This window comes from Gouania willdenowi, chromosome 7, assembly GCF_900634775.1.
Source record: "Gouania willdenowi chromosome 7, fGouWil2.1, whole genome shotgun sequence".
In the NCBI taxonomy this organism is placed as follows: domain Eukaryota; kingdom Metazoa; phylum Chordata; class Actinopteri; order Blenniiformes; family Gobiesocidae; genus Gouania; species Gouania willdenowi.
In genome coordinates, this window is record NC_041050.1 from 26,886,088 (window position 1) to 26,913,232 (window position 27,145).

Sequence of the window (27,145 nt, forward strand, 5' to 3'; positions counted from 1 at the left end):
AAAGTGGAAAGAAAGCGTATTTAGTGTTTTCTGAATAAATGTATTTCTATAGTTTTTATCATTTCCTGTCATCTCCCTCCTGATGTGGGACCAAAACTGACTGACTATGTTCTAATCAAGATCATTTCTATCATCTTTTTGTGTGTTTTTGGTGTCATTTGATTGTTGTTTGTCGGTTCATTTTATTATTCGGTATATTTTTCTCTTATTTTGTGCGTTTTTGTTGTCGTTTTGTGAGTTCCTGGTAATATTCAGTGTGATGATCATTTTAACTAAAAATAAGCATGATGAAACTCCATAATTGCAATGTTTTCATTTGTTAGTTTTCCCCTCTCTCTCTCAACTACCCCCTGTAGTACCAGCACGAACCCCTAGGGGTACACGTACCCAGGGCCGGCCTTCCCGACAGGCAACACAGGCGGCCGCCTTGGGTGCCTGCTGGAGGAGCACCAAATTGCACCCTCCATGTATTTTAAATTTTTTAAATAATAATTTAAAAAGGTATAATAAACGTGAAACACGCCCGTTACAATCACTGTACATGTTTTGTCTTAATTAAACATTAATATTAAAAGTCTGTAACTATACCTGCTGATCTTCTGCCAATACTAATATTTGTTTTATTTTAATTCTTGTTTTATTCTATATAATTCTATTGTGTTGTTTGCACATTGTGTTCTTTGGTTTAAAGATTTGTGTTACTGACTAGTAAAACCAAACTGGAAAGTAGAAATGTCCTTATACTGAAGTGTTTACATTTTATTTTAACTTTTGATTGCACTGTTTTGCATTGCTTTTGGATTTTGCACCATTTTTGCTATTGTTCCCTCGAGACATTTGCACTATACCTGTAGGAATTATATTGTATTATAATGCATTATTCTAATTTTTAAATAGGTTGTATTTTTTTTAATGGTTTGTTGTGTCACAGAATAATGTGTACACACTGTGTATTAGGAGTGTGACAATATCTCGATATGATCGATTATCAATATGCTCGCGCTAAGTATCAATTTTAAAAACCTTTTCTGTTTTTTTACTAAAATGTGCAGGTAGGTCTTCACAGACATTTTGTCACTGTTTGTTGAAGGAACCAATATATTGTTTACTGGAATATTGCACTATAATGGTGTCACTGGTAAGAAAGACCCTATTTTTGGTTTACAGAAAGCACTATTGGAGATACTTATTCATTTACATTGGTATGTTGACACTTATTTACAGAAATGTTGCACTAAAATAGTGCGACTGTTCATAGGACACTTTTTCTTTTTATTGTCTTTCAGAGTAATGAAATAAAAATTTTATTTATTCACTTCATCTTTTTTTCTTGATATGTCATAGATTATCATAGATTGATTTCTGACCAATATATCGATAATCGCAGTATCGTAAGAAAAAACTTTATCTATTTATATTCATTCATGGTGGTGGGGTGGGGTCAAAGTCCACTCTTGCCTAGGGCACTGAATGACCTAAAGCCGGCCCTGCTCGTATCCCCTTTTGAGAAATACTGGCTAGTTTATCAGGTGATGGATTCCGCTGACTGGGAACAGCTGGAGATGCAACATCTGTCCAAATGGGGGCGACATTGGACAGCGTGTTTCCCTCCTCTCACCCCCACTTTACTCAAATCTTCCTCACTGTGTGTGTGTGTGTGTGTGTGTGTGTGTGTGTGTGTGTGTGTGTGTGTGGGGGGGGGGGGTAGTTACATTCCTGGGAGAGAGAGAGCTCTCCCTCTCTTTCCTCCTGGTGTTCTCGCTCGCGGCGGCAGTGCGGGGATTTTGAACCCGGGTTGTAGATGCGAGGAGCCGGCCTGGCACCCTGAGGAAGAGTCGCTGCTCAGCACACACCGGGGGAAGTTGCACCGGAGCCCCCTCAGCCTTCAGTCACACAGTAGAGAGTTTGGAGTCACCCAGCGGACCCTCTTCATTCACATCTGAATCAGGGGGGAACTTTTGGTGGTCATGGGATCCCAGCGGACACTGCTGCTCTGCTGGCCGGCTCTGCTGCTGCTGCTGGCGGCGCTGAGCGCCGCGAGCTGCCCGGAGAAAGAGTTGGAGGACCGGGAGGAAGAGGCCAACATAGTCCTGACCGGCACCGTGGACGAAATCATTAACGTGGACCCGGTGCATCACACCTATTCCTGCAAGGTGAGGAAATCCACCTGCTGGTAACATGTGAGGATACTTTGACTCACTGAGCTCTGATCCTAGTTAGACACTAATGGAACTTTTTCTGTTGTTCAACTTAGCAATGATTGAACTAAACATGTAGTCATTCAGAACCGGGTCCCTCTCTGACTGCTTGCAATTATCATAAACTTTAATACAAATTAATTAAATTAATATTATCTTGGCTATTACTATTTGTATTGATGAGGTTCTTAAAATGTAATCACCACACATACTGTATGCACTACTGAAGAGAAACAGCAATTCCACAAAAAATTAAATAAATATATATATATATTAATAACATTAATTTACAATTTAATCCCAAAGTGTTAAAAGCATGTAGTGATGCCTTACATCAGACATGCAGAATTCAGTCTAATCTGCCCTGCATGGATTACTGGGGAAATGTTGACCATTAGGCCGATGAATGTTCTGTAAATATTAATCTACATGTGTAGGTCACCTAGGTTAAGCTATAGTGGTGAAAATGCATTTTGTAATAAGAAGAAATAAAAAATAAATAAAAAAATGCTAGAATTACTATTAATCACAAAATGTGACAACATTCATTAAACTGAACTGAACTTTCAGATTTTCCTGCCACATTCCAACTCATGTCTGATTATAGGACATCATTTGTTACAATAACTCAATCCTCACACACATACATCATGTAGAGGAAGCAGACGTCCTCCATTCACCTCCTTGCAGTCATTCACTGTGAAAGTCACTTTTTGCACAGGCTTGTGGTAGACCGCTCTATAATCTGTGAAAAATAAACAAGTGATGTTTGGTCAGCTCTGGATCTGCCCTCTTCCTTCAGCGCCCACTGGCTTCCCGTTTCCCCCTGCACTGCACTGACGAAGGAGGACTAGATTAAGATTAAAGGCACACACAAGATACCCCCCCCCCCACCCATTCTACTCAGCCCCACCACCAGCCAAGGCTGACAGTAGTCCAGACAGCAAACATGGAGCGGAAGAGCCAAGCTTTCCCATGACTGTGCAAAATGCTGCCTGTGTGTTATTAGTGCATCTGTTATTATTATGCAGAAGTCTTACTGGGAAACAACGAAACAAGTCTGCATTAAAGGAAATCACCAAATGGGTGTATAACACACTCATTTTGGAACAAGAGAAGTTTTAGAAAGTTCTGAAAGCAATTTCAACATTGTTGTGCCCTACAGTTTGCATAATAAACTGTATATAATGATAATCTATCATTTAGAACAGCCCTTGCCCTGCAGTTCTAACTGAACCGTTTACAGATGTCCACTGCTGGTTTAGTAAAAGTTAAAAAGGTGAATTTGTCTTCCTGTCTGAATTGCCTTTCACATCAGGAGCCATTGAGTTCAAGTCCATAACTCCTGTATAACAGTAATTCCTGTTTACTGTCACAACATGATAATATAGCTTAGCTTACATACTATACAGAATCACATTTACCCCCCAAAAATGCAGTAATTTCTTAGTTATTTATTGTTACGTCTTCTATCAGGGTTCCCGCGGATCTTTAAAAAGTCTTAAAAGGAATTAAATTCATGAATCTAAAAATAAGGCCTTAATTGTCATTAAAATGTCTAAAATCCTTTTTTCAAAAAGATAAAATTTTAACACATAAGTATGATTTTTATGATTGTAATTAGTCTCACATTTCAAAATAAATGGTGACATTTGTTTGTAAAAAAATATATAACTACAAAACAGTGACGGCCTTGGAGCGGGACTGTGCAGATGCTTCAATGGGAAATGTAAACTAAGATTTTTTTTTTTTTTTTTAATGATTTTTAGTTTAGTTTTTGTTGTTTTATGGATTTCTGGCTGATTTTGTAGTCATCTTGTGTGTTGGAATGATTTTGTTTATTTTAGTCAGTGTTTTTGTGTATTTACTTACGTCTGCATTAGACCCTGGAAAAAATTGACCCTAACCCTATGTAAATGATGTGGCATTTTTTTTCTCCCTCATTTGTGTTTACTGTGAAGTTGGTCTTGAATTTAATTTGAAATGGCATTAAAAAGTCTTAAAAAGTCTTGAATTTAATTTGACTGAAGCTGTCGGGACCCTATCTTTTCTGTCGTAGCATTAAATAGCAGTGCTTTAGTGTCTTCGTTGCTTTTACTGTACAAGCTCTACTAGGTGTGATTCGGTGCAGCCTTTTACACACTCACATGCCTTAAATCAGCACATTTTGTGACTCTCCTTCCTAAAGGTCAGAGTGTGGCGCTACTTGAAAGGGAAGTCCAACGTCAACCGAGAAATTCTCCTGGACGGCGGCAACAAGGTGATGATCGGAGGCTTCGGCAACCCTGGTATTTGTGACAACCAGGTATCCACAGGCGACACTCGCATTTTCTTCCTTAACCATCCCTCGGAGCCCATGGGAACAGAACACAAGAACGAACTCATGCTCAACTCGAGCCTGATGAGGATTACCCTGCGCAACCTGGAGGACGTGGAGCACTGCGTCGAAGGTAAGCAGCCACACTGATTCCCCAATAGAATATCTTTATATATTGTGTGTGGAAGGTTCCATTAAGTGCAGAACTCGTGCTGTGGTGTGATTACAGTGGAATCATGGAAATCATTCAGCCCCAGGTTACAAAAATGTCTAAATTCTGTGTCTTTTCCAGTCATTTCCAGTTCTATTTAGGGTGTGCGTGTGTGTTTGCACGTGTGTAAAGGACTGGAATTTAGTTGTTCAGGAATTATTTCTGACCTTTGCACTATGAAGGAGGTCATTTTAGTAGAGCAGTGAGGAATCATAGGAGTGATACAAGATCTCACAAGTTCCCACATTATTATTGTTATCATTATTTAAATAAGGAACTCTCACTATGTCAATGTTATAACATCTGCTATTTGTCATTTATTCTCCAAATCTCTTTAGTCGACATTTTAAGACCCGACTTAAACTTTTTCCTGAAAACAGCAGAGTTATGCATTTATCCTAAAATATTTTAAGGAATGTTTATTGTTGCAGATTGTTTTTTTTGAAGGCATGTAATAATCTGATTGCTCTCTGTTTCAATCAAAAAAAGAAATACATTCTTCAGTGATATGCATTTTTTTAAAAAATCCAAGTATTACATTTTTTTTTTTGATAAATAATTTGACGTGGAATATGATCTTTATCCTTGAGTTTTTCAAATAAAACAATGTATTTACACAGTGTTTGTTCTTATGAATCTGAATAAGGTTGAGAAGTTCTTTGTCAGGTTTGTATGAGATGAAGCACTAAGCCATGACTAATAAATGTCAGCGTCAACTGTGACTGTAACACTGTAGCACCCTGTGCCCCCATACCAGCAATCAGCAAGCTGTCTCCTTGTTTAACTTCTACTGGTGCTTGACAATGTTGGCAGCCATTCAAAGCCTGACTCCAACACTTTCATTAGGGGAAGTAAATCAGAGAATTCCTCTTTTAAAGTGTTTTCAGAGGCAGATAAGATTTTTTCAGTCGTATGTTCTTAGGCCGGATTTCTGGGGACTGTTCTGGATGGAGTGATGTTTCAATGGATAGATCTTGTTTGCAGTGTTAAGTTGCTTTTGGCACACACATAAAAACTTCTTCTGTTTGTCTGTCCAGGCACGAAACACTGCACTGCTAACCTTTTCATTCAGAAACCCTTTTCTTCTTCGTGGACTCATGTTGAGGAGAGAAGAGTTTCTTGCGTCTGACAAATAGTCAAGAATCTGCACTTTTTTTTTCTGGAGTTATTTAATAATAATGAAATCAAAATGTCCACATATTGCACCACAGTTAAACAAATGTTTTGAGCATCTCTTTAAAAGTAGTTAGAAATCTGTTAGAAATAAATCTGAAAGATGTTGATCTGTTCAGATATTGGTCATCTTATACGTATTAGTAACTGCAACCTTCACCGTATACACCTCCATCCAAAGCACAAAGCAAGCTGTGAGGCAAGGGTTTTAATTAAGACCAGTCAAGTCCGATCCCATCCATTCCTTTACAACATCTACCCCTGGAGATTTTGGGATGTTATAGCGCAGTCGGACAAGACTCTGCCTGCCACAGTTCTCATTGCAACGTCCTCTCTTTTCTAGTCATTCTTGACATTTTCGATAGCTAGGATAGACTCAGGAATGCCTGGCAAGAGTGCAAGGTGAGAAGGCTCATTGTTTGAGGTGGAAAAAAAGAGCCTTTTGCGAGTTTGGAAAAAGAAGGACTAAATGGAGAAAATTAGATCAGTGATGTTGACGTTTTTTTTTTTCCGAGTGGCAGAATTATGAAGTGGAATCTGGGCTGCTTGGGTGCCTTCAGGCATTGCCTTTTCATACTTTTTCTACGTCTCGGATCTTTGCTTAGGTGGGGCCGCATTAAGCTGCTTGATCCCTGTGTGCGATTAGGTTCTGACTTTGATCTACTATTGGGCGGCCCTCCCTCGAGTGTGCCAACAAGACTTCCTAAAACACATATAGAGCTGAGAGGCTTGTTGACATTGGTTGATCTTGTTTTGTATTTTCTTGTTGCTTGAGGTATTTCTCATCAATAGGAAGTACAATACTAAAAAGCACTACGTCTGTATTTAGGTCATTTGTGCCTCGTTACTGGAGATAAGTATCTCAGTCTTTCTTTGGTCTTCCGTTTGCCGTTTTGTAAATTTACCACTGTCTCAGTCAATGTTTTAAGGTAGAGGAAAGGAGATAGTTCAAACAGCTCATTAATCCTCCTGAGTCCATTAGGTTTTCTGCTATGTTTCTGTCATGTTTTTCCATTGAATAAGGCAGCGATGTTGGTGATTTAGAATTGGAAGCCCCCCAATGGAGAGGTGTTGAGTGTACAGGAAGATCTTATCTGCCTCATGCTGTTCATCAGGTGCTTTTGTTTCAGATTTTGGTGACTCTGTGCCAAAGTCATTCCCTAAATTTCCAGACAAAGTGCATCGACAAAAAGCTGTTTCTTCCTTCAGTCATGATGTCTTCATTTCCGTCTCCCTAATATTTTAAAGCTCTTATTTATTCACGGATGAATGTGTGTTTGTTTGGGGAGGGGTTAGGAAGGCAAAAGGCAATGCACAGTCATGTAAAAGCTGCATCAAAGATGGTGTCTTTGTTCCTTTGTGTTGAATCTATTCAAATGCTTGGTTGCTCAGTGCAGTCAGTGTGCACCGTGCCCTTGCAGGATGGTAATGAGCAGCGTTTTAATGCTCAACATACCACTGAGTCTTTATGATCTGTATGCAAGCAGCAGTCCAGAGCCCAGCCGCTAATGGGAGTTAGCCGGGCTTGTTGAGAACATGATGGGGGTCTCTGATTTGCCAGCAGGTGGTCTTGCCTAATGATGGGCGAACATGCAGTTTTGTGGAATGCACTTCGGGGTGGGTGGGATTGACCATGATGCCCCCCCCACCCCTTTACCTTCTCGTCTCCATTTTCTCTTCTCTTAAGTTAATGAGGTCGAACCTTTGGAGAAAACTTTGTGTCTTTCCCGCCTTCTGTTTGTCCAAGGAGGAGGCTTCAGAATAGCCCGGAATTTCTAACCTGGGAGCCTCAGCTCTCCCTCCTCACCTTCATGATATGTGAGTAGATAACGGACAGGGAGATAAGTGATAGGGTAGAGGGTACATTTTTAGTTTTGACTTGCAACTTCATAATGCTCCTGCCAATCACCTACAGGACATTTGACTCCCTTGTTTCAAAGAACAATTTCAAACTTCCTGAAAAGTCTTTTCCTAACTGCTGTTAATCAGTGAGTGATGGCCCCTTTAAGATTGGGAGTTGATGAAATTCTAGCTCATTTTCTATTGGCAGGTATTCCTTTGAAATTATTAGAATTAGTTGTAGGGTCGACACGGTCATGAAATTCCTGAAAAAGTTATGGAATATGAAAAAAAGATTTTCCAGTCTTGAAAAGTCATGGAATATTTGAACTACTTTGTAAATATAGCCTCTTTTATTTTAATGTTTAAAATATGGTAAACCCCAAAGATGTTAAGCGTTACTTCAAAGTGAACGTGCCCGGCAGCATAATTGAGCGAGAATCACGAGATCTCACAAATTCAGTCAAATTCACTTTCCACCCTATTTATAAAACTGTACGTAGGTAAGATCACTTCAGCTGGTGTAGGCTATAAACCAGGAAATGCATCTGCGAAAAAAAGATCCTCGCGCTTCAGAGCTAAGTCATGGAAATTTGGTAAAATGTTTTGGAAAAGTTTTGAAAAATCATTGTGAAAAAAAAGTGTGGGAACCCTATAGTTGTCATTGGCAACCTCCATCATCACAAGTATGAAGTCAAAAAGCCATGGATGCACTTTTTCAGCCATTAATCGATGACCCTAGAAAGTTAAAGAAAAATACTAGTTCACCCTTTTTTATCATCTGTTAGTAAAACAGATACATTTAGCAGAGAGTGACATTTTGGCTTTAAATATAATGTGTTAGAAGAAGTTAAAGTGCCAAGCAGAATGATTTAAGCGAGTTTGCCAAGGGCTAAATGACTAAATCAATAGTTCAAAGCATTTCTATGTCTGCAATGATCACTATCTTTGAAAAGTGATCTAGGGATGGAATATCAACCTGATCCAAGGTAATTTGCACTCTTGGCTAAATACTGTGAGGTAAGGCTGACTTATAAGCACTAAAAATCTCTGAATATGTGGTAACATCTGGCATAATACTCAGCAAGTGGTCATAATGAATTACATTGATAAGTTAATGAGGATTTGACTAGAACTTTTTTAGAGCCTCAGAATTTTCGTTTCAAAGTTCACCCATTTCCTTGTAATCTCTGCGTCAGTTTTATTATTATTAGAAGTCATTAAAGGTTATTAAACTGAAATTGTGCCAAACAAACTTAATATGATTAATGGAGTTAACTATTGTCATTGTCACAAGCTTTGACATCCAGCCGTCTTCTTTACTTGCTTAAGCCAGAGTTTAGACCAACTGTTTTATAGTGAAATATATTGGCAAAATGTGTGATATTATGTCTTGAAGGGTTTAGTCCGTGTCATATTGCTATTTCCATTTCAGTATGTAAAGTCAGTCGACTCGAGAGAATTGGATTTTGTTTCTCTGGCCACCCGTTTACAAATGTGAGCATATATTCAGTGTCAATTTACGAATAATTTAGTTTAAAGAATAATTATAAAATTAAATAATAATAATAGCAAATATTGCCATTTTTGTTTCAGGAAGTAAATTCCTTCATTTTCCTTTATTTTCTGCCATCATTTTACTTGGTTTATTACGGTATAATGGATATAATAATAAATACATTTAACAAACTTGAATAAAATTTAGAAAAAATCTAGCCCTTACATGCTGGGATTTAACCCCCCCCCCCACTTCCTCAATTTAACACATCATAGACATTTCATGCATTTACTGAATGAATAATTTCTCACTTCAGAGATAAACAGCCTCCCTAAAGTTGGCCTCAGAGCAAGAAGGTCCTGGGTTCAAGCGCTGGGGTAGACGCTTGAGTCCTTTCTGTGTGGAGTTTGCATGCGCTCCACACAGAAATGAATGTGAGTGTGAGTGATTGTCCGTCTGTGTGTGTTGCCCTGCGATGGACTGGCGCCCTGTCCAGGGTGTATTCCTGCCTGAAGCCCTTTGAGAGCTAGACATATAGCAGACCCTAAAATAAGGAGCAAGTTGGTCTGAAATTTGAGAAATGGATGGAAGTGGCTTCACAATTCTAAAAATCTGCAACAATATCATGACTCATAATTATTGAATTTTCCCAGCAGCACCTGCTTCGGTCGTCCTCTTATCAAGAAACTCCCTGTTTCACAGTAAAACATTACTACCTTCTACTTTCCCAGACAGGTAGACAAACATACGGCATTTGGGTAATTCCAACGCAGAGGTGGAATTTATTTTATTGTGGCTTTGGAAAGTGTGTGAGAACACAACACAGCCGCACCCAAGTGACTGAACCTAATGCGCTGGGGTCTTTATCCAGTCCATGTCTGCACAAGCAGCCTTTTGTCTCCCGGGAGTCATGGGAAGTCAAGAAGAGTGACTTTGAGGATTGGCTTTTTCTCAGGGTTCTTGAATGGATTAGGCCGTGGTCTAAGAGTGAGAGTTCATTTTCTAGCCGTTGAGCTATTCTCCAGAGGTGTACCCCTGGTAAATCTGTGTACCCTGTGTGGCTTATGTCAAATACTCAATTCACTGAAGTGAAGTGAATAGAACAAATGGAGATGCCTTTTGTTTGGCTTTGATTGAGTAAAAAACAAAAGCTAGAATGGGACAAACACCAACAGATCTGTTTTGTAGATGTCACTGACCCACTAGAGTTGTTACATATTTTACATTTTAATTAAGAATGTGGAAGCGGAGAGCCTCCTTGGCATGGCAATAAACGAGTGCGAGAAATGAAAAAGCAATGAAAGATGGAGGACAGCAAAGGAGGGATGGACCACTTAACCACAGCCGGCTCACCTTGGCTTTCCTCCCAGCCTGAATCAGTAGTGTATCACTCCACTGCTGATAATGATCACAGATGGTGCTGATAGTACAGGCATGTAGTGACATGCCTGTCACTTCATGTGCTAAATTAACATGACCAGAGTTTACACACAGACATACTGTGCCATATTCAGTCATCATTAAGAAAAAAAAAAAAATGCCTCCGGCCTCGCTCAACATAACGATTACATGCATTCTTTTGTTTAGTGAAACCCTGTATAATTTCATGCTCTGCTTTAAAACACCCTTTTTTTTACTAGCCTGAAGGTACATTTCTTCCAAAATATGTTCATACTTGTCATAAACCAGTAATTGCCCACAACCTACTGAGTTTTAAAAAGCCTTGCATTGAAGAGCTGAAGATCTTTGCCCGAACCCGACGGGACTAAACAGGCCAGGTCAGGTATGGGGGGGCGCTGCGCAGTAAATGAGCGGTCAGGTAATGTGTTTCGATTAGCATGAGAAAGATGTGCAACTGGATGCTAAGAAGGTGAATCAATGGTTGGCTTCTGGAAAATGAATACATGTATAAATGGTTCTTCAGCTGTGTGTGTGTGTGTGTGTAATTGTCTTTTGATCCATATCGGTTCCCTTTGGAGAAATCAGCAACAATAAAAACATTGTAGCAGAAACATTATTTGAACTTGCACTTGCTACTGATGATGCAGTATTGTGAATAATTGTTGACCTGCATATTTTTAAAGAGTAGAAATGCCAATTTCCTTTTCTTCGTCTTTGCCAATTTAGATGACTTTAATGGATATTAAATCTCCCAAAATTGTACCAAACATGCTAAATAGGTTCAATCGAATCAACTAATGTTTTACATTTAGTATATTTATAAATTATTTCATATTTTTATGCTTCAGATGAACAATGCTGAAATGATACAAGATTACGTTGCAAGAATTGTCCATTTGCTGCAATTGTGATATAATCCCAAAACATGTAAGTGAGGGTTTGGTCCATGTCATATAACTTTTTCCTTTTCATTTTGCACAAAATCAAACATGTTATTACGTAGCGTGAGATTTTGAATTAGATCCTGAGCAAAATTTGACATATATCTGTTTGCTTACTTACACTTCTTGCTAGACATTCAGTCTCTCATTTTCTGTGGAAAATGACCGTGTAAATGTGTGACATTGCCTTAAAACACTTCTTTTTGTGTGAAAGTGTGGGCCTGATTTTAAATCGAGGAAAAAATAAACCCCAATCAGATTGTTTTTTACTTTTCAGAAAGTGAATTATGTGTTTTCTGTTAGTTTTTGTGTCCCTAAAAATGTATTTTTCAAAATTAAACCTCTGAAAATGAAATGCATCTAATTTTTGAAAAAATCCTGCAATTTTTTTTTCAAATTATTCCACGAAGTTTCTTCAAAATAAAAACTAGAAATAAAAACTGGTCAATAAATCAATAGAGATTTATTATCTGTGCAATAGATATTTTACATATTATTTATATTTATACTCTACGTGGACGTGCAAATTACAGCACATTGGTTATAAAATTGCTCATTTTCCTCGCCTATAATCTGTGGCCCGCTTGAGATCAAACGAGTCAGTTTTGTCTCCTGAACTAAAATGCGCATTATGCCCTCAGTGAGGGATATCATTGTAAAAATTCAGTCTTTAACAAACTGCTGTTTTGCTGCTAATGAAACTGCAAAAAAGATGTAAAGTTCTCTGGTGTCAAAGTCCCAGTTAAGCAGTTCTTTAGTTGTGGGACCAGGGAAGTTAAATTGACCCATGGGGCTCTGAAAAGGGGCTTGGACGTACAGTGACCCGGAAAAACTTGCGCCTCTATCTCCAGTATAAAGAGCTCAGGGCAGCAGTCTGATGAGATCTGGACGCTCTCCAGGGAGTGGGGGCGGAGAGGGAGGAGCTGGAGCCGTGACAAAATTCCTGCTACCAAGGCCGCATTTCTCGAGCAGGGCATCTGTTGTGGCGAGTATGGCTGTTTGCTGTCAACACGCCAAAAACATCAGGTTTAGTAAAGGAGGCATTTGGTGAGAGGAAAGAGGGTTGATTAAGCTTGATTGTATGTTGTATTTAGGTCAAGGAAGAGCCTCTTAGTTGGTGGAAAGGAAAGAAAAACATTTATTCCACACGCTAGGGCCTGGGTTTTAGGTTTGACTTTATTTACATGCAAACAAATGAAGAAATGACTCAAACCAAATCATGCAAAACAGAACGTAACACGTCTGTTAAATTATCCAGTAGTCTGCATGCAAAACAAGTCTTGACCCAACCCTTTGATATTAGAAAAGTCATGTCTATTGGTAAACACCTGGTAAAGACCTACTGACTGTGTACCTGTCATTGGAGCTGCTATAAACCTCCAACCTGTCATAACTTTATACCTTTACACGGTTACTTTTTGTTTGCGTAATTTTTTGGATTGACATTAGTTTGTCCTGTTTATGTTTGATCAGACAAAAGCCAAAATGCACTTGGGTGCCGAATTGATATACAGTAGTCCCTTCGCGGCTTCGGTGTTTCGCTGATTTTTTTTACAGTGCAACTTTAGATGCATTTTTTTTTTACAGCGTATGAACGTGCATTGTGTTCTGCGTTCTGATTGGCTAATGCTTCGTTCACCCACCAGTTGTACATCCAACTCGGTGAGTTTCACTGCCTGCTGAAGCGAGGAGCTGCGCTCTTTTTTATCCTCTCACAAACATAAACCACCAGTGAAAAAAGCCGGTGTGCCTGGCGGCTAGCTCAGTGCTACAGAGAGAACTTTTACCTGCTACTACCACCTCCTCGCTGATTCTTCTCCACGCCTATTCCTTCCTAGTCCGGTCCCGGTTATGAAGGCAGTGTCATACAGCTCCAGGTGGTCACACACAGCTTCTACTCCATGGTTGAATAGGTGAACAGACCGGTGTCCGTGTTGACGGCCTGATGTCATCGTCAACAAAGACTCTGAATGCGTTCGGCATCGATGTCTGATTGCTGGCAGTGTGACTCTGAAGTGCTGTATGTTTTAAAACAGGTTTATGTTTTAAAATCTATGATGGTTTGAACTTCGAGAGTGTTTAAACAAGAGTAATGTTAATTCCTGTCTGAGAAAAGTGTATAAAGTGTGTGGTGAGGGGTTTTACAGCCTTAAAACATGTATAATAATTACTACTTCATGGATTTCGCCTATTGCGGGTTATTTTTAGAACGTAACCCCTGCGATAAATGAGGGACTACTGTATTGCGATTTTGCTTTTTTGAAATTTGATAGTAATGATTATTGCAATTTTAGTTTTCTTAATTTCCACATCCAAAAACAAAAGTTGAATCAGACACTTCTAGAAACAGTATATGAGTCATAGTTCCCCAAAAAAACGCGTCAGTCACGCTGACATTGGTTTCAATGACAATTCACTACACTATGGGGCTGATTCATTAAGATCTGAAATAATGAATTAACTAAGATAGCGGCGCAAAGTACACGTGGTTGAGACTTTCCTAATTAAATGAACATTTTGCTTGTTCAACGTGGAGAGGTGAGTGCACAAAAGCACAAAACGACATTAGAAGAAGTTAAATTTGAGGCAGGTGTGCTGCACAAACATTCAGTAATGTAGAAATCAACAAATACAAGTGTTGTTTAATGAAGTTTAAAACCTAATGTTATTTTTCCCCCCTAATTTAATGTGGCTGCTCCATCAGGTCCTGTAACTTTGCTCTTATCACTCAATGGAAAACAGGAGCAGCTTTGGACAGAAACCATCCTATTGATCTGTTGATGCTGTTGATCTGAGTTAATGCAGCAACAGAGAAATCAGTCTGCAGCACTTGAAGATGATCTGCTGAGCATCGTCCAGCAGGTCTGACCTCCTGAGTAGGGCTTTGTCTTGCACATGCCCAGATGGGAACCATGTGCCATAGCTGCGTAAATTACGCAGCTGGTCAGCTGATTTTGGCCTGACACTCCTTACCATTTACGCGACACAAGAGTCAAAACATAGAGAGGAAGACACAGCTCAGGTGTGTCTGGAGCGTCATCCATTGAGCTCCGTGCACAGCATCCTCTGTTTCCCAGCCATCTCAGGCTCCACACGGGCTGCCTCAGGAGTTCAGCTCAGGAGTTCAGCTGTTTCTCTCCCTCACAAACAGCCCTTTTTTCATCTCCGCTGTGTATTGTGTCAAAATTCACAGCAGCTATGATGTCTGTGTGTAAAGCTGTTAATTTGCACCTGAATGTGGGTCGTACTATCTTCCAGCGAGGAAACGTCACCTCAGACAGTTCCATATTTGATAAATTGCATTGTGTCCACTGCATGAATTTATTTGCATTTCCTCCTCCCATTTTTTTGCTTTCCTTATGAGATCTGCCTACATTACATATTCATCAGAGGGAAACGCGCTACATGAACTTTGGGCGCATTGTGACGTGCTGAACACACGCAGACCTGATTCCATGGGGTTTGTACCTTTTTTTGGCACGTGGAGTGACGTGTGCACACGTTTTAATACCCGGAAACCTTCAGTGAATCCGTCCCTATATGTGGTGTTAATCGATGGCGATATTTGCATATATGCTAAAAAAAAAAAAAAAAAAAAAGATTCTGGGTATAAATATTAATATTTGATATCATCACAAAGAATAAAAAAATATTGCCAAACTGTATTAACACGTTAGTTTGATATAAAGTGAATAGGTGAAAAATGTACGTTTTGTGCTTGATTAGTTAGACTTATCCTCTGAGATGATCCTCTTTTCATTCATCAATTGAATAATTGGACCAAAAGTGGCCTTCCTTTGCCATTTTCTTCCTCGGACCACACTTTCTTCCTTCCTCTCATCCATCCTTCAGAGTTGTTATAGTGCCTTGTCCACTGCACTTCCTTCTGTGTTTGCCATTATCTGTTCATATGTGCATTCTACTTTTAGTCTTCAGTCATCTCTCCACATTCCTTTGCAGACACGCACGTGTCTGTTTGTCTTCATGTCTGTCCAACGTTTCCATGTCGCACCCCTGTGACAGACGTGGTTGATATGTGGCCTATCATGTTTTAGGTTTTATGTCCCCACTCTTTCCCTGGACCACCACATGTTTAAGTCTTCTGTCACCCCCCTCTTATCCAGACCTCTTTCTTCTGTATTCTCACAGTTGTCATCTCCCTCCTCCCAGTGTTCCTATCTCGCTTCACTTCCACCTGTAATTAGACTGGAATCCCAAGCCCTGTAAAGCTGTCACAATCCTAACAACCAGGTGCACTTTGCTCAGCCTCTGACCGAATTCCACACACTACTATCTTTCGCTCCCTACCTGTTCATGGAGCAACAGAGAATTTACAAAGTTACCTAAAGGATTTTGCGAGTTGCCTCTGAAAATATGAAAAACACTCCACAAAGATAATTTTTGTAGTTTCAGAGGAAATTGTTTGGAATTCGCCTTCAGTTGGCTCTCATTTGAAACTTTGCCAACAGGTGGTAAGAGACATACAGCTAGGAAAACATTAGCTTCTTCTATGAGCCGTGCACTACAGTTTACATAGACATAGCTTTAACTGCAAGATTATCAAACTCCATTCAGTTTAATAGCCAACCAAGGCCAGGTTTGCTCTCTTCAGGGCCAAACTGGAGTAAATAAACACATTTCTAAAGTTGTGACACATTAGGCCATTTTACAGTGAAAAATTGGTGAACTCTGTAATATTGCGCCATCTTACATCATATTTAGTGTCTTTTTATGTGTGCTAAATTAGTATGTTCCCTCACATGCATGCACATGTTGCCATTTTTGCTTCAGGAAGTGAATACCGTTTGATTGTATTTTTTCTGCAGTCACAGAAAAACGAAGCTCCTACCTGTGACTGTAGGCTTTCTCCTTTCAATGAAAAGCTGTTTACAGAAATAGACTTTGGGGGCTCATCTATGATGCAAATTCTTAACTAGGGTGATCACTCAAATGCATAATTCAGAAATCAATGGACCACAGAAGCAGAAAAGCGTAAAACAACAGTGTGCGTCAATGAAGCTACAGATTGACCCCTACCGATGGTCGGTGTGGGATGTTGAGCTAGTACCTTAACCTAACAGCTTGTGTTGTACGTTGCATTGGATAAAAGCATCTGCTAAATAAAATTGTAATTCAGAAACACATTTTGGACATGTCAAGACTATATAATGCCAATGATATTTAATCAGTGATTCTTTTTCAACCTCATGTACTAAACCTTTTATTATGTGCTCCAGTCTTGCCTACTTTTTGTTAGCCATTGAGAATAACTTCTATTGAAGTAGGGATTACACACTCACAAAAAATTTTGCTTAGAGAAGATGTCATCAGGGTGTTTTACATTTTTAACTCCAATAACTTTTTCATGCCCCAGGTACCTTGGGATTTACGGTATTGAGGACCACAATCTTGGTATGACATAAAAGGTGCAGATGCTTCTCCGCAACGTCCAATTATAAAGGTTACTATATATAGAAATTAAACCAAAACAAAATGTATTGCCAACTTTGTCTTTCTTAGTTTAGGATTTGTTTAAGCTGCGTTCCCTTACAAACCTCCACAGATGACAGCTCCCCTGGGAGATTAACCCTCTCATCCCTTCCCCCGCTCTCCCTCTTTGCCCACCTTCCAGGCTGACAGATTTGTATTTGTCTGACTGGAGGGAGGTGTTCCCTTTGCCCATGTTGTTTTAGCCAACAGTGGCAAGGACGTGATGGCTCTCTGAGACAAACGAAGCATATCTCACATGCTTGAGCTTGTATCTGTAAACACACACATGCACACACACACACTTGCCTATCTGAATGAAACATAAACATAGGGCTATATTTTGGTTTTTATCACAATTTTATTGTGATTAGCTTAGTCAATGATTAGTTTTCCATGTTTTTAGAACTGTAGAATCCAGACTTTACAGCGTTAGTGCAATCAGTCTCCCAGAGATTGTCCCAAAGGGCTCGTCAGCTTTTGCATTATGTCATAAACTTATCAACAAGCTCAAGAGATTTTACGAGTAACTACTCCAGAAATATACTCTGGGGTGTATCGAATGCCTTGCCCCTGAGACACGTTATTTCAGTATTTCTATCATCTCTTGTGTTCATATGCTAGAATATTTATTAATAGGAAGCGCATGATTGGGCATGTTAACGGCGGACTTAGTGCATTAGAATGAAGGTAAATAGTATAGCATTCTTACTGTAGTCATACAGTGAGATAAAATGCTTGGGGACCTTATACAAAACCTAAGGTTACAGATGAAGCCGATATTCACACAGTCCTAAAATGCATGCATTCAGAAGTCATTTTGTGTGTGTGTGTGTGTGTGTGTGATGCTAAATCATTTAATTATTGTTAATTTTTGGGAAAAACTTTATTTTATTTTATCATTATTAGTTTATTTATTTATGTATTTATTATTGTTCTTATTTTTTATTTTGTTCCTTTTATTCTACTTTCTTCTTAGTGGTCTTAAGCCTTGGCTGGATTCTGTATTGATGCATGGGAGGGTGTGGGGTGGAATGGGATGATATGTACAGGAACAATGGCTTCTCAATGTGACCAACCACATGCATGGGTAAGAACCCAGTATGTAAAGAACTGCTTTCCTGTACCCATTGTATAAAATATAAAAAACAAAAATAAAATATTGATCACAGAAAAAAAAAAGTAATTTTTTATTCTTGCTGAAATGCAAATTTTTAGTGAAAGTCTGCTTTGGATGAAACCATCTGCTAAATGAATTTGTTCAATCACCAACACCAGCATTCAGTATAGTTAGAAGAAGTTGGTAGGCAATCCTTAGTATTTGGCTGCTGTCCCATGTAATGCCTGAAGGAACATCACTCAGTACTGAGATTGGGTTTGGCTGATTTTTAGGTAATGAATTGGTTTTAATCTGGTACCACCCTCACCCAACAAAAGGGAAGCAAATGGCATGAAGCAGTTTTTTGGCCTTTATCAGCAGAAGCCTGGCGCCTAATAGAAGCATGGCCTTAGGTAACAAGTTTTATCAAGGATTTTGAGCGGTGCCAAAGGTATGCCAAATTCTTTCATGTAGTTGTCACACTTCAGGCCCTCATATGGTAAATCACAGACATTGTGGAAGTGTTGTTTGCCAGTTTGCAAAGAAGTCTATCAAGCCGGCAACTATAACTGCAGCAATTTACAGACAAAAGTTTGTCCTTCCATCATTTGGAAAGACGATTCTCTCTCTGCTCAGTGAGTGGGTAGAATGTGCTTTGTAAGAGCAGTTGAAGCAGACATATTTGAAAGAGCTCTTTGAGAAATGTATGCGCGCTGAGATGGATGGAGACACGAAGAGTGGAGAATCTGGGTCTATGCTTTTAGAGTTGTTGAACAGTCAAATCCAGTCTTCCTTTTGGGGCTGTGTTGCACAGGCCAGACTTATATTAGTATGTAAGACCTGTGCAGTGTTTGATGATCATGAAGCCTTGGCCTAAGTAATTACCTTGGTTGTCTGAGCAGAAAAAGGTGGGAACAGAAGTGCCAAATCTCAGGAGTCTAGGGACTTTTCCATTTAAGAATTTAGGCCATTTCTGTTTAATTTCCGTTTCATCATCTTTCCCGAACTGTACAAAACATGTTAAGTAAGGTTAATCAAGTTGACGACTGTGAAATTATTTTTCTTCAAAAGATTTACGGAAGCCAGGAGCGTTATGCTGAAATAACGCAAGATTACATCGCGATAAATTTGACTTGTATGTTTGCTACACTTGCAGACATTCTGATGCCACCTGATTTATGGGGACAATGCAATGGAAATACCTGGTAGTGTGACAACATTTTTCTTTTTTTTATGGTTCTGTTTTTATTCATGCAATTTGTCTTTATGCTGTGTGTTTTTTAATGTTGCCTTACCAGTTTTAACACACTTTGGTCACCTGAGGCTGTTTAAAAGTGCTTTATAAATAAAAAGAACAAAGGAAATACTTTGGACACTACTTTATATATAATACTATTTCAAACCTGACATTTTTTATTTCTACTGCAAGTTGGTGTTCAAATGAACATTATTTAGCAAACCTAACTTCAGCTTAAACCAGACAAACTCTGATTACTGTAGTTTGATGTTTGAGGTTGAATTGACAAATTCCTTTCTATCTGAGTTAATACCATACAAGTCAAAAGCCAAATATGTGCTGAAAAAAATCTGGGAAAAGGTTTGAACTCAACGTGTACAGGTGAAGAAGTAGCAAACCTATAAGATACATGATATGCACAGTTTTGGGGTCAAAAAATACATTCAAGATCCCACAAGTCTTTGACTTTTTGAAGTTTTTTACCTTGAGGTGTCCTGCCTGCTACATTACTCATCAGGAATAGGACATGCTTCGGCAGGTCAGTCCAATGAATTCAGAAAAGGGGAAAATTGTGAAATGTCTTGTCTTTTATGGACTGCCTGCAAATATTTGCTTTGGCTATGTCTCCGTTGAATGATGTGAATTTGCAAAGGTGCTCCAAAGGTCGCACGGATCCATCTATGTGGTTGTTTAAGACGTGCATCATTAATGAATCTGATTATTATGAGCTGGAAAGGGTTATAATGTTGATTAGAGGTACTTAGTAAAGTAGATAAAGTCACCTGGTATTTAGCGGGGAAGGATTTTCTTGGTTGAACTTTATCATTGCACTTATGCCAAGTTCTTACTAGAATTCCCCCATGGTTTCCCTTTCACTCTCTGACTTCCCAGCCTGAGTGAAAGGCAAAAGGTTACTCTCAAGTTAGCCTTTACCTGAGGCCAAAGGGAGTGTTGATCTCAATATTTGCAGAAACTCGTCACATGTTCCCACTATAAAGATTGGAATTATCCAACCTGGGTTTACTTTTCTTCTTTTAGGTTAATGAAAAGTTCTTAGGTTTTCACATTTTTGGCACATTGTCTTACCAAAATCAATTTTAAAAATATTTTTAATTGACTTTTGTTGATTGGCTCCACCCACTTCTTTTTTTTTTTAGTTCTGAAGTGTTTCTTCTACTTAGGCCAATCTCTCTGCTTTTGTCCCTTTTTGTGTTACTTCATGTCTGTTCGTATGTGAGTCACTCGTCTCACACTGTAGCTGTTCACGTTTCACTTTCTCTCTCTCTCTCCCCCTCACTCTGTTTGTCTCTTGCTCTCTCTCTCAGCATGCTGGTGGAATCTTGATCAGCTTCAATTTACATGAAGACAAAGGCTAAAGTTGAGCGGAGATTTCTCTCGTTTTCTGCCTCCGTTTTCCCATCATTCAGCATCCCATCCCTCGCTTTCTGTCGTCCACTCTGCTTCTGTGTGTCTGCCAAACACCGCCCATCCCTCCTCCCTAATTGTGTTTTTTCTAACATGGGAAAGAAAAGGATAGAGAGGAACCTACTTGACAGTAGACTAAACTGAATGCTTCGATACTTCATCTGTGCTCCTGAGAACACAACACTCTAGATAATGAACTGCACACACTTATCACAGAGCACCCTAACACACACACACACACACTCGTGTTAGTTTTAAACCAACCTTTCAAGACCGTGTCACCTTTTATGCTGAGCCATCTGCCTGTAATTACTAAGTGACATTGTACGTATTGGACATGACATTGCAGGGCTGTCAGTTAGCATTAGCTAACATTGGACTCTATTCTAGCATAGTCTTTGGAGATTGCAATTCCATTACTAATTATTATTGTCATAATATGCCCTTACAAACCACAAGCTGTTCTTTGGACAGGCAGGAGGAACATTCCAAAGTAACGTAAACTGTAACCACCTTGGCTAAGTTATCTTCATTATATCAATTGTCCTTTATTGTAGACAGCCACATAGAAATACTTTCATATTTTCATACTAGACGTATGCATAGTATTGACTAAGCTTAACAATTGGGACAACCCTATATGTAGAGATGTATGATATAAGCTTTTTGCCGATATCTGGAATCGGATATTGTCCAACAGTTAATTTATCAATATATACAGTACATAGACCACTTCCCCCCATCCTTATTTTAGGTTACAATGTATTAGGGATGCACCGAAATGAAAATTATTGGTCGAAACTGAAAACAGAAAATTAGAAAACCAAGGCCGAAAACCGAAATGCCAAAAGAAATAATATTAGTACCAACTACCATACACACTAGAGGTGTGTCAAGATGGCACCAGTGTGTTTTGCCCACTGTCTGTCACTGCCTGCACTTTTTTGTTAGTTATTTTGTTGTTTCTGTCAACTGTCACTTAGAATGTTTCATCAGTATTGGTTTATGATCGTCAGATATTTCTGGATTTGCGATTTGCAACCAACTATACTTTGAACTTTCATCAGGATGGGCAAAATACTTCGCAAGCCTCATTCTTACGTTGAGTCCCATCCTACCTGCTCCGTACCCTGGCTCCACCTCCGCGCAGAAGGCGGCGTGCGCATCGTGAAAGACGCAGCGGTCGGCTGGTAAAGCTAAAGGCTAGCCTGGTACGCTCTCCTCTGCGGGCCTCGGAGCATGCTTTCGTGGCGAGCCCTGCATACAATCGCCCCGTGCCTTGTTCCTGTTGTCGGCTTGGTAGAAGGACCCGTGCGACGTCGCCTCCCGTCCCCGCGCGGGCAGTGGATCACCATAATCTCCAGCCGCTTGTCTGGTTGGCGAGTGCTCCTGCTAACTCTTCAGCTCCAAATGCTAGTATCAGAATAGCTGTGGTGAATGCTTGATTGCTTGGAAATAAAACCTTTATTGTCAAGGACTTCTTTACGTCCCATGGATTTGATTTTCTATGCTTGACTGAAACCTGGATATACGTGGGTGAGTCCAGTGTTCTCTGAACTTTTACCATCCGCTTGTTCATTCTCCAATTCCCTGAGGCAGTCGTTTACAGACCTCCTAAATACAATAAGGATTTTATTAATGACTTTTCTGATTTTCTTGCTGATGTAACGTCAAAATATGACAAGCTATTGATTGTTGGAGATTTCAACATCATTGTCAAAGGACTTTTTAAGTCTTGTTGTGACTTTTGATTTAGTGCAGCGTGTGTCTGGCCATAAGCAGGAGCGTGGGCACACACTAGACCTTGTTTTAACTTTTGGTCTGTCTGTTGAGAATCTTCACATACGTACTTGTTGCTTTATTCTCTGACCATATGCCTGTGATTTTTGACATTAAATTGCTGTGCCTAATGGCCAAACCGTGCGCCCCAGTGCTCCGCTGTCGGGTTCTTAACCCTTCCACTACTGTTCAGTTTGCTGCAGCTTTTACTATCAACTGCTGTTCAGTCAATTTTAAACAGCAGCTTGTCAAGCAGTGCTGTCCCTGTACATTTTAAACATGCAGTAGTGCATCCCTTGCTTAAAAAACCTGGATTTGATTCTGCAACTCTTTCAAACTTCAGGCCTAGAGAAAATTGTTTTTACTCAATTTAAATAATTTTTTAGAGGAACATGATATTTTAGAAACATTTCAGTCTGGTTTTAAAAGTCTTCACAGCACAGAGTCTGCTTTTTTACAGGTTTTTAATGACATTTTTATCTCAATCGATGTTGGACATTCTGTTGTTCTGGTGCTGCTTGACCTGACAGCTGACTTCAATATGGTTGACCATGGGATCCTCCTCTCCCGGTTAGAGCACTGTGTGGGGATTCATGGTTCAGCCCTGGACTGGTTCAGCTCATATTTGACTGGGAAATCATTCTGTGTTGGTCTTGGTGAATACGTTTCCTTCTCGGCCCCATTGTCATGTTTGGTACCACAAGGATCCATTCTTGGACCTTTGCTGTTTTCCCTCAGTTGCTCCCTCTACGATCCATCGCGAGTAAACAAGGCATTGCGTTCCACTTTTACATTGATGACAGTCAGATTTTGTCATAGTTTGAGAAGCCAGTCATGTCAAATTTGGGTGTGAAAATAGATCCTGATCTTATATTCGATAAACACATTTCTAGTGTTGTCAAATCTAGTTTCTTCCACTTAAGACAACTTGCAAGAATCAAGCCTATCTTGTCTAGGCCTCATTTTGAAACTGTGGTTCACGCTTTTGTTACGACTTGACTCGACTATTTTAACGGCATTTACGCTGGTTTGAGTGAAAATGCACTTTCACAACTGCAGTGCGTTTAGAACGCTGCAGCTCGGTTTTTAACAGGAACACAGAAACATGAACACATCTCACCAGTTTTAGCTTCACTTCATTGGCTGCCAGTGCGTTATAGAGTTGAATTTAAAATTATTTTATTTACTTTTAAATGCTTGAATGGCTCGGCCCCCTCCTGCCTGTCTGACCTGATATGCCCCTATGCCCCTTCTCGTGCTCTCAGGTCAGCAGATCAGCTGCACCTTGTGGTCCCAAAAACCAAAAGGAAGCTTTGTGGGGACTGTGCTTTTTCTGTTGCTGCCCCTAAGCTGTGGAACACGTTGCCTCCAGGCTCAGTCTCTGCCTGTGTTTAAATTATTTTTAAAACAAACCTTTTCTTGCAGGCTTTCAGTCATTAAGTGAGATGTGGTTTCAGTTTTCCAGTTGTTTTCATAACTTTTTTTTTTTTTTTGTTTTTTTTTTTTGTTGTTTTCATAACTAAAATTGTCTTTGTTTTATTTATGGCTGTATTTGTTGTATTTACCTGAAAGTTTTGTGTACGGCACTTTGGCCAACTGTAAAGTTTTTAAAGTGCTTCATAAATAAAGTTGGTATGGTATGGTAACTTGACCCCATTCCTATGTACATTAATAATAATGAACAGGCCTTTTACTGACTGGGCTGCTGAAAGATATTTATTAAATATGTTCTCTCATCAAAACACAAAGTGTATGTTGTTGATGAAAAGCAGTTTCTCTGCTTTATCACAGTGGTCTGTTCCTGACAGTCTCTCACTGTCTCTGATCTGATCTTCTCTCCGTCTCAAAACGGCTTCTCCGCCTCCATCGTGCTGTGGATCATTTCTTGTGCAGGCTGCTTATTCCCACATTCAAGCAATGATTTTTCCAACGCAGATCAAGTACAGTGGCAATGAAGTATAGAGGATTTGAATAGATTAGGGCGAAACGTGCGCTGGCTGACATTGAAGCAGAATTTATGCTTCTGATGTGTTGTTTGGATTCTTTGGCAGCGCATGTCAACCTCTGCTTATAAGAAGCTTTAGGGTTCAGATTTGTTGAAATGTGCCCACTCCGCTTCGTGTCCGTATCCAGACACGGCACGCTGACTGGGATGTCGCGTTTTGGCAGCGTTTTTTCTGTGAAAATAGTGTTTTGTTTTGTTTTTCCCAAATTTTCGGTTCATCACTACAATATACAGTATATACCGTATATACGTACCTCTCCAAGGAATTGATAGGTTAAGCCTACTTTTACACTTTTAATGCTACGCGCCACTGGATGTTTTCCACAAAAACATTATCCGTGCAAAATAAGAAAACAAATTAAACTCCAGTTTTTACATCTTGTCTCAACAGCACAATAAAGAAAAGCTGAGAGGAGGGAGGAGGGTTTCCTCCAATTACAGCCCTCAGTCAGCATTGATTGACAGTTTTATTGAGGAAGTCTAATGTTCCATGTGTCGCGGTGTTGTTTTTGACTCTGTGCTTCTTCAAAGAGCAGATTCTGCGCTAATCAGAGGGTTCATCAAGCTATGTGTATATGTACAGAAGACATAGTGTGCATATCCCCGTCTGTCTCTGTGTGTGTGTGTGTGTGTGTGTGTGTGTGTGTGTGTGTGTGTGTGTGTGTGTGTGTGTGTGTGTGTGTGTGTGTGTGTGTGTGTGTGTGTGTGTGTGTGTGTGTGTGTGTGTGTGTGTGTGTGTGTGAGAGAGAGGCCGTGGTGTTCTGAGGTTCATGGCGAGAGTAGTGCAGGGACAGTTTGTGAGTAATATATATTGCTTGTGGGGCTGTGTGTGCTGTGTGGTTATGCTTGTGAGCTGTGTATTAAATTATATATAGTAGTTGAGCAGGCAGCGGTCTGTCACTGTCAGCACTGACCTGGCTGTCCGAGTGGGTGTGTCTTACTGTGTCTTAATGGCAAGTCAGCAGAAAACAGGGGTTTAGTTACTCTTTAAGTATTTTCCCCAATTAAAGTTTTTCATAAAAGAGAGCTGGTAGTGTTTTAGTTTTGTCGTTTTTGAAAGTAAAAACATGCATATTTGTCAAAAACAGATTGCACTACATGTACTGTCAACCTAAGACAACAAATGCATAAATAGGAATACAATAATTACCTTTTTTTATCTGTGAAAAAACTAATACCAAAGTCAACCGATATAACATTTTATGGGAAATATTGGCCGATAATGTCATTCACCTCTACTTGGTTTAAATTGTATGGATTGAGTTCTTTTGCGCTTCACCACTGATTGTAAAAGCATTGCAAGATATTATCTCTTCAAATAGTTTTTAGCCACTTCCTCAGATTTAGGGAACAAAGCAAATTTAGGATAGATATTTAGGCAAGCTTTTGTAATCAGGTAAATAATAGTTGGTTTGATTTGTATATTTTGTTTCTCTGTAGGTTCACACTTTCTAAATTCTGTTTTTTCAGAATCAGAAATACTTTATTGATCCCAGGGGGAAATTACTAAACTGAGTTGTGCTCTACAAGATACTGTAACTTGTAATGTGCAAAACAGATTTAGATTTTTTTTTTCTTTAAGGTTTCAATCATTAACATGCTTAACACTTGCATGACATGCATTATCCCACTGTTGAAATCAATAGCTGTACTAACTCAGGACATTAGATCTTTGGGGTAGGAGATGTACTTCCCGGAAGTTTACACTTGGTGGATTACCTCCAGTCAGTCACGGCTGCTGTATTTTGGATTCGCTTACTTTAACCCTGCAGTCATTTTGCTGAAAAGTTAAAATGAGATCCATCATGCAAATCAAACCCGCCTGATGTGAGATGAAATGCTGATAAAGAGTGAAGCTTCATCGCCTCCCCATTCCAGACAATCGATGGAGTGTGTGGTTTATTAAAAAGTCTCGTTCCCGAGAGTTCCCTTTTTCAATTTTTCAATTTTAGCTTTAATAACAGAGATGTGCCGATGGGTGATGATGCTGAATTATGTGTGTGGGCATAATGTGCTGCTATCTGAGTATATGATTGTGTATATTGTGTGAGTGGTTTGTGCATTTGCATATACACACACAGATAAAGGTTATGGGAGAGAAAGTGTAGCTGGGTTCTCTCCAGCATTGGGGAGAGAAATAAGTGATATTTAATCTTGGCTCGTTTCACCAAACTGAATTAAGAGGAATAGAAATGTGAAGACATTCCCAGACTTCCCATGCAGCATTATCAGACTCTTGTACAGTATTTATTGGGCATTAAGAAGGAGGTCGACTTCAGCTATTGAAGAAACGGATGGGAGTGCCGTTATTGTATGTGCGGGTGTGGCACTTAAAAGCTGCCGTACTCTCAGTGTCGGAGCAGATTGTAAATTACAAGCCTCTAGACTCTGCCGGGGATTCTCCTTTGTAGATCACTGTTGACAAAAGCTCTGAATCAGGCTTCTGGTGGGGTGTGGATGCTTTGGGGTCGGGATGAGGGGTAGCCTTTGTTGTTGATTCCTTGTCTGTTTGAACCCTCCTCTTCCAACCACCTG

The 27,145-nt window shown here is 39.6% G+C and overlaps 1 protein-coding gene across 7 annotated transcripts in view; it reads left to right on the forward strand.

Annotated features, from left to right (window-relative positions):
* Nucleotides 1-1,726: 1,726 nt before the first annotated feature.
* The window catches only part of agrn (agrin), a 421,410-nt gene continuing 395,991 nt past the window's right edge, over nt 1,727-27,145 (forward strand). For 4 of the 7 annotated variants that reach the window (XM_028452860.1, XM_028452862.1, XM_028452868.1 and 1 more), the window contains exons 1-2: nt 1,727-2,153; nt 4,387-4,648. In XM_028452860.1, the coding sequence (XP_028308661.1) occupies nt 1,968-2,153; nt 4,387-4,648 (448 nt within the window). In that variant the 5' untranslated portion in view covers nt 1,727-1,967. The remainder of the gene's footprint in view (nt 2,154-4,386; nt 4,649-27,145) is intronic. The other 3 variants (XM_028452864.1, XM_028452865.1, XM_028452869.1) reach the window with 1 other exon arrangement.